Genomic DNA, 14,309 nt, shown 5'->3' on the forward strand with positions numbered 1-14,309 from the left:
CTTTGTTTCTTTGTAGATATTTTTTTCTGATATGGCTCCCATTTCTGTAATTTTCATTCATCTGTGTGTCTTTCTATTTATTTTGTTCTAAATAATTTTGTTATTGACTATTTTGTTGTTTCTAGAATTATGTGGTTCTTGTTCAAATTTTCTGTGGCCTTCCTTACTCCCCACCCCAGTTTCTAGTTCTCTGCCAAAGTTCCCAGTCTTTTTAAATAATCCTTATGTACACAGTACTTATAGTTACTGTAAAGTGTTTAATAACTTTACCATCTGGAGGCCCTGTGGCCCTGTTACTTTAGGCTACTACTGTTTGTCACTTTTCAGTAGATTGGCCCAAGTCTATGAATTTCACTTTAAATATTGCTTTGGTTGAGTCTTACAGTTTTTTGTATACACACATTTTCTCATTCACTAAATACTTATTCATTTCTCTGTTTTTATATCATGAGGACTATTCACATGCACATATTTTAGTTTCTAAATAGATGGGAAGTTTAAAGCTATCTTTGTAGCAGATGTCTAAATTTACTGTATTATGAAAACAGGGTATCATATTATTCTTTTGCATGCTTTTGTTTTTGCTCTTGTGACTTAAGATTTTTTCTTTTATTATTCAGAAATATCCTCACAACGTTTATAGATGTACTTTTAAAAATTTGTCTTCTTTGGGATTCAGTGGACTCCTTAAATTCATGGATGTGTATGTTTATTTTGGGGAAATTCTTGCCTGTTATTCTGTTACCACCCCCACTGTCTTTTTAAGATAATTTTTGGCATTCTTATTGAATAGATACTGGAATATCTACATCTCTCCTTCATATATCAACTTTTTCTTGTATACATTTTATCATTTCATTTCCTTGTGATATTCTGGATCCTATTACCCAAAGAATAGTCCCTTATACAGAGAGCCACCCCCCTAAGCTTTAGGCTTATGATAATAGTGGCAGTAATGGATCCTTAAGGGTCTCTAGCCAGTGCTGTTCCTCATTAACCCCCATTTGGTTGTTGACCTTCAGTACTTATTTTTTACTCCTGTGTTTGAGATAATATTTTTCATGTCTTTCCCCCACTATTTTCTATATATGAAGCAAGTCTGTGTGTGGGGGGGGGGGTGTACTAAAATCTTGGAAGTGTATAGTAAAACTTTCTCTAACAGGACCAACCTAAATTTCTATCTTCTGTGATGGCCTGGGGAGAATTAAAGAGTTAAGCCAAATAGAAAATCGATAAACCCCTTCTTTGGAATTGGGGAAGCAAAGAGTGAGTCCCTGCATTTCCAATATTTTCTGGGTCATATCTCTCTGAGTTAGGCAGAGTGACAAAATGACTACCAGCTACTTAGAGATCTTGGAATCCTTGCTGGTGTATTGGAATTCCCAGCTAGCCGCAGACCTAGAATTGCCCCTTTAGTATACAATAGAGGCCAGAGCAGACAAGCACAACCAGGGGGGACAAAATCACAGCTGGCCCCTGAATAGGTTTGGATGGAGACAGCTAGACTTCCCACCTGCTTAACTATCAAGGCTGGCCTCGGTCATTTTTGTCCCCTCACTATAACCCCACCCGCATTTTACATCTCCCATGTTTTGGATTCCACTTACCTATATTTTGGCAAGAATTTATTGTACTTTTAAAAAGTCACGTAAGCATAAATTACAAGTAAAGCCTGCCTCTGACAAATAGCAAGTTACATTTCTGTGGAACTCACTACTCTTCCTCACCAGTAAGCTAACTTTCCAACTGTCCTGAAATGGTACAGGTATCTATCTCTCTCTCCCTCTCCCTCCACCTCTCTCCCTTTCTCGTTCTCTCCCCCCTACCTCTCCTTCTCTATCTCCCCCTACCACACACACAAATACACACAAACATGTGTGCCAATATGTGTATACTTACACCTAGAGATATAATCATACATAAGACAGTGTTTCTTTTTTTGACATAAATGCCATTACACAGTATGTGTCATTTGGCAACATTGTTTTTTAATTTAACTTAAAATTGACTGCAGATATCTACAATTCTGGTTCATCTGTTACGTTTACAAAATTGATGATCATATACCACATTTTACTTATTCATTCTTCACTCTCCCTCCCATTCCCAACGCCTATCTGGGTACTTTTGAATTGTTGCCACTTACCACAGTGCTGCAAAAACATCATTAGACTTGGCTCCTAATAAACATGGAGCGAATGTTTCTCTGAGGATCAGATATTTCCCCCTAGAGTTAATTTGAAATTATAAGAGATTTTTTACTCATGCCTTTTCCGTGCCTGATATGTGTGCCCTTGTTGGCACTTAAATTTCTCTACTAGCGTGTGCAAGAAAGCAGACTGTGACTAATGCCACTCGTTCTCTTAGGAATACATGGTCCTGTAGTCACCTTGGATTAATTAATTGCCTCTCTATGGTGGATTTCCTGGTGTTTCTGTTGCAGAGCTCTTTAAGTACAGATTATTTTTACATTGTTCCACTTATAATGTCTAGGAAAGATGGTATTTCTTTTCCTTTATAGAGCTGACATCTAAATTACATTTGAAAATGTTAGATGCTTTTGTGAATCAATCAGGGTAACCCGATTGATTCCTGTTTTCCATTCTTCTTTGAAGGGACAATGTTCTTAGGTTTTCTTTTCCTCATTCCCTTCATTCTGTATTTGTCTATTCTCTTATATCCTGTTCTTTGGTAACGTACTGGGATATTCCCCCCTTCTTATGAGAGTATTAGGTTACTAGACTGAATTTCATTTACACATTAATTAAAGATTCGTTTTCCTCTTGTTCCCAAAGTTGAAACACATACAGCAGGAATTGCTCATGAAAGTCCAGGTTTGTATTCTTTCACTAACTAGTTTTGTGACCTTTCGGCAAGACTTTGGACATTTATTTAAGTAATCTACAAAAAGAGAAGGCTTGAATAAATGATCTTCAGGCTTTCTTCCAGAAACTTCTTTAGTCAAATTCAAATGTGTAATTTGATGTTTAGATGGTGAGGAACTTGAAGAAATTATTTATTGCCTTTGGTATAAGCTTATTTATGTGTGTTAAGATTTTTGAACTGTAAATAAACATATATAGAATAGATTATAAGGTATTGAAAGCATATATTTTGTTTTATAGGTGTTTGTTTTGTCTTGCTGTTTTAAAATTACATCAAAATGCCAATAAGACCAGATCTCCAGGTATGTAGTCCTAAACCAAAAGGAAATATTTTAGTTCCTAAAATCATTTTGGTTTATTTACAAGTGTTAAGTGCTATATTTTTAGGAAAGACAAAGCCTACTTCTTTTTATGAAATGGTCAAGAGTAGAATAGTTTAACATTTTTTAACTAAAAAATTTTTTTAATCTTATTTATTTTTGAGAGAGAGGGAGAGCAAGCGCAAGCTGGGGAGGGGCAGAGAGAGAGAGAGGGAGGCACAGAATCTGAAGCAGGCTCCAGGCTCGGAGCTGTCAGTCAGCATAGAGCCCAACGAAGGGCTTTAACCCGTATGAACTGTGAGATCATGACCTGAGCTGAAGTTGGATGCTTAACCGATTGAGCCACCCAGGTGCCCCTCCAGAGTAGAATAATTTAAATGAAATGTTATTCTTTCATTTTTTTTGATAAATTTGTTTTCAAAACCTGTTATAACTTGTGAGGTATGAAAGATGCTGGTTATTTACATATACCTTTTACATTGACAAGAATTACACAGTGATGCATATATAGCCAGTGCCTGGGTGTTTTTATGTTAGGATTTAAAATTGTAAGATACTATCATTTAGGTAAAAAGTTTTAATGTGTAGGTGGTTTACGACCAAGGATGGTGGATTCTGTAAAAGTTAAAAAATGCACAGGATACTAAGTGAATTCTTAAATTGTATTGACTTGTGGTTTCCAAACAGTGCTTTTGTCTGTCTTTACGCATTTTTAAAAAACTAAACCTCATTAAGAAATTTATAGTCAGATGTGTTAGGGTTTTCTCCATGGTGTTAAGTATTAGTTACTATATAGTTTATTTCACTTCTTTTATTAATAGGGTCTTTGTTTTAAACTTAAAAAAATTTTTTTTAATGTTTATTTTTGACAGAGAGACGGAGCAGGAGTGGGGGAGGGACAGAGAGAGAGAGGGAGACACAGAATCTGAAACAGGCTCCAGGCTCCCTCCGAGCTGTCAGCACAGAGCCCGATGCGGGACTTGAACTCACAGACAGCAAGATCATGACCTGAGAGCCGAAGTCGGACGCTCAACTGACTGAGCCACCCGGGCACATCCTAAACTTTTTTTAATGTTTATTTTTTGAGGGGTGGGGGGAGAGGGAAAGAGGGAGAGCGAGTGTGTGAGCGGGGGAGGGGCAGAGAGAGAGGGAGACACAGAATCCAGAGCAGGCTCCAGACTCCCAAGCTGTCAGCACAGAGCCCGACATGGAGCTCAAACTCATAAACTGTGAGATCATGACCTGAACTGAAGTCCGACTCTTAACTGACTGAGCCACCCAGGTGCCCTGGGGTCTTTTTTTTTTTTTTTTTTTTTTTTTTTTTTAATTCATCGTACTGATGACTTTAAAGGATGTGAAATGGAAAATTACTAGAATATATATATTTTATATAGAATCTTGGCTATTATCAAAGAAACTTGATCTCTGTTACTTCAAACTTAATAGTGTACAGGTGTTTTTTTTAATAAGGTGAATTGACATAAGATCTGTTGAGAATTTTCATGTGAAGACTAGACTGCATAAGGTGATAATTTTGGTTTTGATTCAATATGTGTGCCATTAACTATATTTCTCTAGCAGTTGGAAAAATGCATTGATGATGCTTTAAGAAAAAATGATTTCAAACCTTTAAAAACACTTTTACAAATTGGTGTTTGTGAAGATGTAAAGATTAAATGCAGCAAGCAATTTTTACACAAGTTGGATGACCTTGTATGCAGGGTAAGTACTCCTTTTCTTTGAATGATTATTGAAATTATTAGATAGCACTCTACTTTCTAGGAAGAAATATTCCATTGGAAAAAATGAATAAAAAGGCTTTGGCAAATTCGGTTATAGTTATATAAATAAGTGCTCATTTTTTAAAATATTTATTATTGAGAGAGAGAGAGAGAGAGAGAGAGAGAGAGAGAGAGCGAGCGAGCATGCATGGGCAGGAGAGGGGCAGAGAGAGAGGGAGACACAGAATCCGAAGCAGGTTCCAGGCTCTGAGCTGTCAGCACAGAGCCCTATGTGGGGCTTGAACTCATGATCCACGAGATCATGACTTGAGTCAAAGTCAGACACTTAACCGACTGAGCCACCCAGGTGCCCCAGTAAGTGCTCATTAAAAACCAGAAAAAGCCTGAGGAATCCCAAATAACATATCGGTCTGCTGTTTTCTAAATACAACGTACACAAAGCTATGTTTACATAGTGATCCCATAATTATTAACTGTAACCTAAACTGGGGAAAAATAGTCTACCTGTTTGAAGTTTGAGCAACTTTTTAAAAAGCCATCAGCATATTCTTCATGTTATGGGCCAGAGCTTGGTGTTTTCAAAAATAAAACAAATAAACAAAAATTATCTACAACCTTGGACTTGATTTATCATATGTAAGGTATTTTTATACATGAGAAAAAGTGAGTATTGACAGTCTCCCCCAGTAGGAGATTTGTTATCATGAATCTAAAAATTGAGTAAAAATTTCTTTTATCCATTAGTTACATACATAGAGCTTTGTAGAATGGAAGGTAACTGATGCATTGCATCATAGTCTAAAGTTGCAGGAATTTATACAAATCTGCATTTTTATACTGAGTTTGTCACTCACTGGCCGGGTGTCTTTAGGCCACCCCAGTGCTCTCCTAAACCACACTTTTGTACTTTGCAATATGGACATTATGATAATGGCAAACTTACAGGATTTGTGAGGATTATAAAGCTCCTAGCACGACGCCAATTCTGTACTGTTTTGTGTTTACAGATGTTTACACGTATCCTTTTGTTTCAGGAGCTTAATAAAAAGGACATCCAAACCGTTTCAACCATTTTTGTTTCTTTTGGAAGATGTGGTAAAAATATCAGTATATTGGGGCAAGCCGGACTTTTAACTATGATAAAACAAGGAATAGTCCAGAAGATAAGTACGAAACGTGTGATGTTGATGTGAGGGAGTATGATTAAAGGTGTGTCGTTTAATAAAATTAACAGCTCAAACAGTTGAAAAGAAATTTGAGAACTTTATAAAAACTTTTGGATAAAATAAATGTTTCTATAACCTGTGCTACGTGTTACAAAGATGAAGATCAAAAGGACACTCTGTACATAGGCTCCTTGATAATCATGTGAATTTGAGATCACAAGACTCCCTGAGGCCTTTGCATGCTTTATCTGTTTACTATCTAGCATTATTTGTTTTTCTTTTTATATTATTTTCTACTTCCCATGCTAGAATGTGGGATATTGATTTTTATTTGTGTTGTTCATTTCTGTGTACCTAACACTGAGAACAGTACCTGGGATGTAATATCTACTCAAATATCTGAATTCGTTAAAATAAAATAATTCATTAAAACAAATTCGTTAACGGGCGCCTGGGTGGCTCAGTTAGTTAAGCATCTGATTTTGGCTCAGGTCGTGGTCTCACAGTGCATGAGTTCGAGCCCCGCGTCGGGCTCTGTGCTGACAGCTCAGAGCCTGGAGCCTGCTCTGGATTCTGTGTCTCCCTCTCTCTCTCTGCCCCTCCCCTGCTCACATTCTGTCTCTTTCTGTCTCTGCAAAATGAATAAAATGTTACAAAAATTTTTAAAAATTCAATAAAATAATACTAAAACTTTTCAAATAGTGATAATGCCAAAATAATCTAATATATGATGATAATTTATTTTTATCTGTTAATGAATGTACCTGAACTAGGTATTTGAAGGGGAAAAGAAAGGTGGTCTACCTAGAATTAGGATTAGTTCATCTATTCCCATCTAAACAATGGAAAGATATGGTGAGATACCAAAAAATGAAAACAAGAAAGATGTTTAAAAACATAAACTTATTTTCATATAATACTGGAATTTTTATTTTTGATGTTTCTTTATTCCTAGGTTTACTGTTTATGCAAAGATAAGTACATTCTTAAAATTATTAAAATTGAATTCAAAGTAATTAATATGCACATTTCTTTTTTTACATGGTTGCCTGGTTTGAAAAATCCAAGGAGATTATTCTCAGTCGAGGAAATTCAAAAGATGAGGCAGCTATAAATATGATAGAAGACTTACTTGATCTTTTGATGGTAAAAATCACATCGATTAACTAATCTTACAAGTCTGTTTACTTAAAAAACAATTTGTGTTCTATATGTTCTGAGCCTAAAAGTCACTAACAAATTGGCTAGTGACTTGATTTAATTACTCTATTCAGATTGTTTAAAGCACTTATCCTGATTAATATAATTAAATAGTTAATAAATAAAAGTTAAATAATTACATGGTGAATTCCAATGTGATCTGTTATTTTAATACTATTTTTAATGGCTTATAAGATAGTAAATTACAAACTAAATGTTATTCACTTTTTTTTTTCAGGTCATACATGACATCAATGATGAAGGTATAATAAGCATTTTACTTCTATTAAAACAATAATTTCCTATTAGAGTTTTAGTATAATTTTGCAATCCTCATAGTATTGTGCTAATATTAGGAATCTACTAGTTAATTTGGGGATCAACAACCTTGTTCTGTAAAGGGGCAGATAGTAAACATTATAAGCTTTATATTAGGACCAAGAAAAAGAAAGTGAGAATATTATATAGCCACTTATATAACAAGAAAACAAATATCCACAGATGTTTTATTTATACAATTCAAAATATTATAAAATTGAGTACAATGTTTCTGTAATAGGTCAACTAATGAGAATAGTACTCTTGAGGGGATGACATTTCACTTAATTACGGTTCAGAGTTAGTGTTTGCTGTTATCAGAATTCATTGCAAATGTTCATTTTTTATGCTTATCTGTAATGAGATTTTATGTATATTGCATTAGAAACTGTCTCTTCATGTAGATAATGCCAAATATCAGTTCATGAGCATGATTTTTAATTGAGCGTGTTCATCACTTGGAAAGCATTTGTAGAAGATTAGAGTCCTTTCTTAATATTTGCTTTTTAGAATGTCATTGCATGCAGATGAATGACTGTCAACTGAAGGTTAGGTAGACGCCCCTCAATTGCACATTTAAATGGGTTTTGAAATATGGGAATGTCCTTTGCACTTTGTCAGTGTCCAAAAATGCTGCTCAACCTGTAGCTGGAGTTTGGAAAAAACGTACTCCTGTAAATTTGTGTGAGAATGGAGATGTCACTCCTTGTTTTAATTTTTGACAGCCTGGGAAATGTATAAAACAGTTTAGCATAACTTGTGATTCAGATAACCTTCGTTTCATTGAAATGACTTCAGTGAAGTGTAAGTTTGTCATATCAGCATGATTTTGCCTTGTAATTTTGTGTCAGATTCATTAAGAAACATCAACTCTGCAGCCCATGCTAATTAATTACAGAAACCATTCAGTGGTAACTGATGTTGGCTAAGTTCATGAGAGTAGAATGCAATTCACTTTGCTACTGCTGGTTCAGTGAAACATGATCGAATCAAATATTTCCACAGAGTCACCTGCTGATGAGTAACACAGCCATACAAAATGGGCAGTGGGGTGGATTTGGTTTGTGGGCCATAATTTGCCAACTCTTGATCTAATGGGACAAAATTTTCAAAATAGAGAACACATTACAACTCATCCTCACTTGTGAGTAGCCCTTTTTTTTTGTGCCAAGCAATCAGTCCAAATTATTTTATCTCTGTTGGTTGAGGAAGAATTACCTAGGATTAGTCATTGAGGCTGGTGAATTGTTTGTAAATAAAGGAACAATTTGCCCTCAAAACCAAAACCTTTGAAAAGCTCAATTGCTATTTATTTCAATGGTAGTTGATGCTACCTTTTCATCGATTGCTTTGCAGTTGATTTAACAGTCTAGTCTAAATTCTTAAGTTTTTAGGGAAGAAAACCATCCTAAGGCACCAGTGAGTATGAAGTAATCAAAAAAAATTTTAAGTAAATCATTATATCTTTTTTTTTTAATTTTTTTTTTTTAACATTTATTTATTTTTGAGACAGAGAGAGACAGAGCATGAACGGGGGAGGGTCAGAGAGAGGGAGACACAGAATCCGAAACAGGCTCCAGGCTCTGAGCTGTCAGCACAGAGCCTGATGCGGGGCGCGAACCCACGAACTGTGAGATCATGACCTGAGCCGAAGTCGGCCGCTTAACCGACTGAGCCACCCAGGCGCCCCAATCATTATATCTTTTTATCTCATTGAATGATTTTTTTTTTCCTTGAATGTAGTCACTTTGGAAATTTGTATATTTTCTGTTGCAGTATGGCCATTATTTAAAATTATTTTTTATCTTTGCATTATAAAATAGCATGTGGCAAATTCCTCTGAATATATTTAGTATTGATAAAGCCTGCTCTTTTGAGAATAGGGTTAACTTTTAGAAAAAGCTCAAATATTTAGATCTTTATATCGACAAGAGTTTATGGCCATTATGGAATTTACAGTATACAGTAAAACCTTGGTTTACGAGAATAACTCAGTCCGAAAACATGCTTGTAAATCAAAGCACTTGTATATCGAAGTGAATTTCCCCGTTAGAAATGGAAACTCAGATGATTTGTTCCACAACCCAAAAATATTCATATAAAAATGATTATGATATTGTAATATAGTACAAAATTATAAAATACAAAATACAAAGAAAAATACACAAATGAACCTGCATTTACCTTTGAAAACTTTCGTGGCGTGGATGAAGGAGACAAGAGAGAGGAAGGTAATTGTGTAGGACAGCTTTCGCTATCACTGACTGAATCACTGCTATCTATGGAATCTTCTTCTTTTTGTGCAACTTAATCAAGGAACCTATGCAATGACACTCACTTTTGCCTTCTTTAGAGGATTTTGCAGAAGTGTGACACTGCGTTGTCGTTAAACAGATTCATCGCTTGCGCTGCTACAGCCTTATTCGGGTGGTGATGTTCTACAAAATCTTGTACTTTTCCCCACATTTTACACATCTCCCTCATTTCATTTGAGGTGAGGGATTCCTCCGCCTTTTCTCCTCTTCCTCTTCTCCTCCTCCTCTCCAGACGAGATGCAGACGTAGACTTCTTACAAAATCCTGCAGTTTTGGCCACTGCATACCTCATTCGTACTTCTCGATGGTTTCCTTCTTAACTTCCACCATAATCCTCTCTTCTTCTAGCCACCTTTCTTTTCAGCCTTTTTCTGCTGGGAGCCATTGTACACGCTCGCCCAGATGTTGACTACAGTATCAATAAACTCTTGCCATATACCGTATAATGTCACTGGCAATACGGCAGCAGAGGAAAGGATCTATATCTGTAGGCAGCCTGACCTAGAATGAAGCAAAGCGTCCCTAAGCTCACTCTTGCCTGGAAAAGCAAAGGACTGTCCTTAGGTGCTTCAAAGTGACAACAAATACACTAGCACCAATTGTGGGCACCTTCCAATGTCCTGAATAATCACTGATTTCTGCCAAATACCACGTCCTGAAACTGAGCACGTGAGCATGGGAGATGGTCACCCATGATCCTTCAGAGAGAGAAAGAGAGAGAAGACCCATTGGCTGGTTGTGATCAGGTGACATTCGGCATCACGTATGACTCGTATTGCGTGACCTTGCTCATTTATCAAGTTAAAATTTACTAGAGATGTTTGCTTGTCTTGTGGAATACTCGCAGAACAAGTTACTTTTAATCCAAGGTTTTACTGTATGACTAAATTAATGAGGCCTGTTTTCATAAGAACTTCACTATAGAAATTTCACCTCTTGAACTGTAAGTCAGTACTGCCTTAGGTGCCCAAAAGGAGAAGCTGAATCTGGGGTTTTTCCTTTGCCATCAAGATGAGTCATTCTGTTGAACGGTGTTTCTTCAGAGCCACATGGCTAGTTCATAGAAGAGGTAGGATTGGATTTCATGTTTTCTGATGCCCATCTAGACAGTGGGCCGTGTCTGAACTAGTGCATTCTTTCATTAACTCAAATAAGAAAAGACTGTCATTTAAAATGGTTTAAAATATACATTTATTAATGATTTAACACTTTCAGGTAAAAGGCAAATAGCGGAAAATTTTATACCTCAAATCTGTGTCCTGGTTATTGATTCAAGAGTGAATGTTTGTATTCAGCAAGAGGTAAAGTCATTTGTTAGATTTTCTTTTAAACCCCAAACATGAGAAAGTGAAGAAAATATGGTAGCAATTCATCAAATTGAATAATCATTTTATCTTGGTATTTAATTAATTATGTATTGTATTTCTGCTGTCTTAATGTATTGCCTGAAATGATGAATAAATGTTACCTAAATATTTATTGAATAGTCATAGCCATCTGGGTTTATGTACACATAGCTCAGATGAAAATAAGTTCAACCATCCAGATATTAGGAGTTCTCAGTATTTAAATCCTAAAAATAACCTGTATTATTATATGTATGTGTGTATGTATAGGTAACTGTAAGAACAAATCATAATTTTGCTTTAGTTCTTAAGATAGAGTAGTAGAAAACCTATGTCTTATTGCAAAGAGTAGAACTGGACTCATGGTATATTCTGTTTTTGATAAGTGTAGGTATCATGGTATATTTTATTTTTGATATCCTTGTCATGTTTTTTTGTATTGACTGTTTAGTTTATATTCTTTCCTCCACCCTTCTCTATTCCCTGCATAAAATGCTGTGCTAAATAGGCTTCTAAGTTTGTATACCTAGGATATTTCTTTAAATACTTAAATATACACATGTATATATTTATATAACTGAATATATAAAGTTAATGGATTATCTTTTTTTCTTTTCTAGGCTCTAAAAAAAATGAATGTTATGCTTGACAAAATGCCTCAAGACGCCAGAACGATACTCTCTGACCAAGAAATGTTTATTCTCATGTAATAATTTGTATTACATTGCTTTCATTAGTGGTTCAAGTCAATAATTTAAAGGGTATTTTACAAGGCTATAGGCAACCATGAGTTGCATTAATAATTAAAACTGATAAGCTGTTTTAGATTTGTAATATAATTTATGGCTATATGTCCTGCAGAGATCTGTGATACTAGCCAATTGTAAATTTTAGTGAAAATTCCCCCCCCCCCCCCGCCAAATACATGGGTTTTCTATTTAATTGATACTAGTTTAATATATGATCTGTTATTTTGGTTTACAGGAGTAGTATGGGAGAAAGGATTTTAGATGCTGGAGGTAAGTATGTTCTTTTCAAATGTTCATATTTGAAATTATTCAGGATTTATTAATAGAATATAATATCTTCTTAGTCAAAATAACATTAACATTTTAATGTAGTGAGATTATGTGAGGAAATTATAAACTCTGTACAATTGAGCAATTTTTAATTACTAATAAGAAACGATCTGTATCTATGGGGCTAAAATAATAATTAAGCATGATAATAGGAGTTGTTAAATATAATTTATGCCTGTCGTAGATTTATGAATAATAATTTAATTTTCTAATAGATTTGAATTACTTTTCCTAAGAAATTCCTCAAATAGTGTTTTATATTTGGAATTGGGAGTTTTAATATTTTGGGGACTAATAAGTTTGTTTTTAAACAATGTGTTTATTAGAAGAACCCAAATTTTCTTTTGTAAGTTTCATATGAGAACATTTTGATGTGTAGTGATTTACATATAGAACAGACCACTGGTTAAAGTACTTTGGAATAACTATAAACATAGTACAAAAGTAGAAGGTTCTGTGATTTATAGATTATTGTATGAGTTATTTTGCAATTCACAACTCTAATAATGGAATGGCAGAGCCTTTGAATATTTAGGAGTTTCTTTTAAATATCCTGTTTTGGGGAAAAGTTTTACTCCTTTTTTCTGCTGGTAAACTTATTATTTGGACTGTGTTCATTTTTGCGATGATGGGATAGATCTAATTCTTCTAAAGAAAATGGCAAAAAAAAGAGTGAATTACACTAACGTTTTCTTTCTTTCTCCTGCTTGTTCTAATACCTTATAAATGATGACGTGTGAGCTTCTTTTTCACAATTTCAAATAACATATTAACGATTTTTTTCAAGATTATGATTTACAAGTAGGTATCGTAGAAGCACTATGTAGAATGACTTCAGAAAAACAAAGACAGGAACTTTCATGTCAGTGGTTTTCAATGGATTTTATTGCTAATGCATTTAAAGGAATTAAAGACTCTGAATTTGAAACAGTGAGTAGTATAAAAAAATACCAAATTAACAACAGTTTTTAAAAATCACTCTGCTTTTTAAAAGTCTCTCTTTTTTTTAAAATTAGGATTGCAGAGTATTTCTCAACCTTGTAAATGGCATGCTTGGAGACAAGAGAAGGTAAGCATAATACAGTATTCAGCCATTTACTGACAAAGAACTAGAGCTCAAGAGGGAGTACACAGTGTTGAACCTTTAAAATTTATTTGTTGTGTTGGAATGGAAAATGCACAGAGATACTTAAACCAATATCCTGTTGTAACACTGTGTAATAAGGTACTACATTGGTAGGCTGAAATAATCTTCCACTGGTCTTATTTTACTTCGTACTTTTTAGAGGAAACATGCATTTTTAGTTAATATTAATAACTTTGAGTGTCTGAAATTGATTTACTATAATTTAGAATTCCATTTGCATTATTGTAAAAATCTAGGTATAAATATTACTTGAGCTACCTCCTTTCTCCACGTACTGTAATAAAAATACACGACAAACAAATACATTTTTTTATAATTAACATACACTAAGGCTAACCTTTCTGAGGTTATCTAATCTCGGGAATGGGCATGAATGAAAGGTAATTATCATAATTATCACTTTTGGTAGTAACAGAAGAATAGTATTTGGAGTTCAGTGTCTTGCACTGTATTTTAGATGCTCAGGATACATTTATTGGATGTGTGAGTTCACATTTACTTTAGGAAACAAAAGACAGGCTGAGGGTTAAGTGCAGGGACTCATGCTATTTGGATTTGAATTATAGTTCTCCTCTTCCTATTCTGTTTTTTTAAATTTTTTTTTTCCAACGTTTTTTTTTTTTTTTTTTTTTAATTTATTTTTGGGACAGAGAGAGACAGAGCATGAATGGGGGAGGGGCAGAGAGAGAGGGAGACACAGAATCGGAAACAGGCTCCAGGCTCCGAGCCTTCAGCCCAGAGCCTGACGCGGGGCTCGAACTCCCGGACCGCGAGATCGTGACCTGGCTGAA

General features: G+C 34.9%; 1 protein-coding gene across 8 annotated transcripts in view; it reads left to right on the forward strand.

Annotated features, from left to right (window-relative positions):
• The window catches only part of SYCP2 (synaptonemal complex protein 2), an 89,552-nt gene that overhangs the window by 9,102 nt on the left and 66,141 nt on the right, over nt 1-14,309 (forward strand). For 6 of the 8 annotated variants that reach the window (XM_047852196.1, XM_047852197.1, XM_047852202.1 and 3 more), the window contains exons 2-11: nt 3,126-3,187; nt 4,784-4,927; nt 5,982-6,110; nt 7,155-7,259; nt 7,552-7,576; nt 11,162-11,247; nt 11,913-11,998; nt 12,277-12,311; nt 13,159-13,301; nt 13,388-13,440. In XM_047852196.1, the coding sequence (XP_047708152.1) occupies nt 3,164-3,187; nt 4,784-4,927; nt 5,982-6,110; nt 7,155-7,259; nt 7,552-7,576; nt 11,162-11,247; nt 11,913-11,998; nt 12,277-12,311; nt 13,159-13,301; nt 13,388-13,440 (830 nt within the window). In that variant the 5' untranslated portion in view covers nt 3,126-3,163. Of the gene's footprint in view, nt 1-2,795; nt 2,835-3,125; nt 3,188-4,783; nt 4,928-5,981; nt 6,111-7,154; nt 7,260-7,551; nt 7,577-11,161; nt 11,248-11,912; nt 11,999-12,276; nt 12,312-13,158; nt 13,302-13,387; nt 13,441-14,309 lie in introns of all 8 variants that reach the window. The other 2 variants (XM_047852198.1, XM_047852200.1) reach the window with 2 other exon arrangements.

Source organism: Prionailurus viverrinus, chromosome A3, assembly GCF_022837055.1.
Source record: "Prionailurus viverrinus isolate Anna chromosome A3, UM_Priviv_1.0, whole genome shotgun sequence".
NCBI lineage: Eukaryota > Metazoa > Chordata > Mammalia > Carnivora > Felidae > Prionailurus > Prionailurus viverrinus.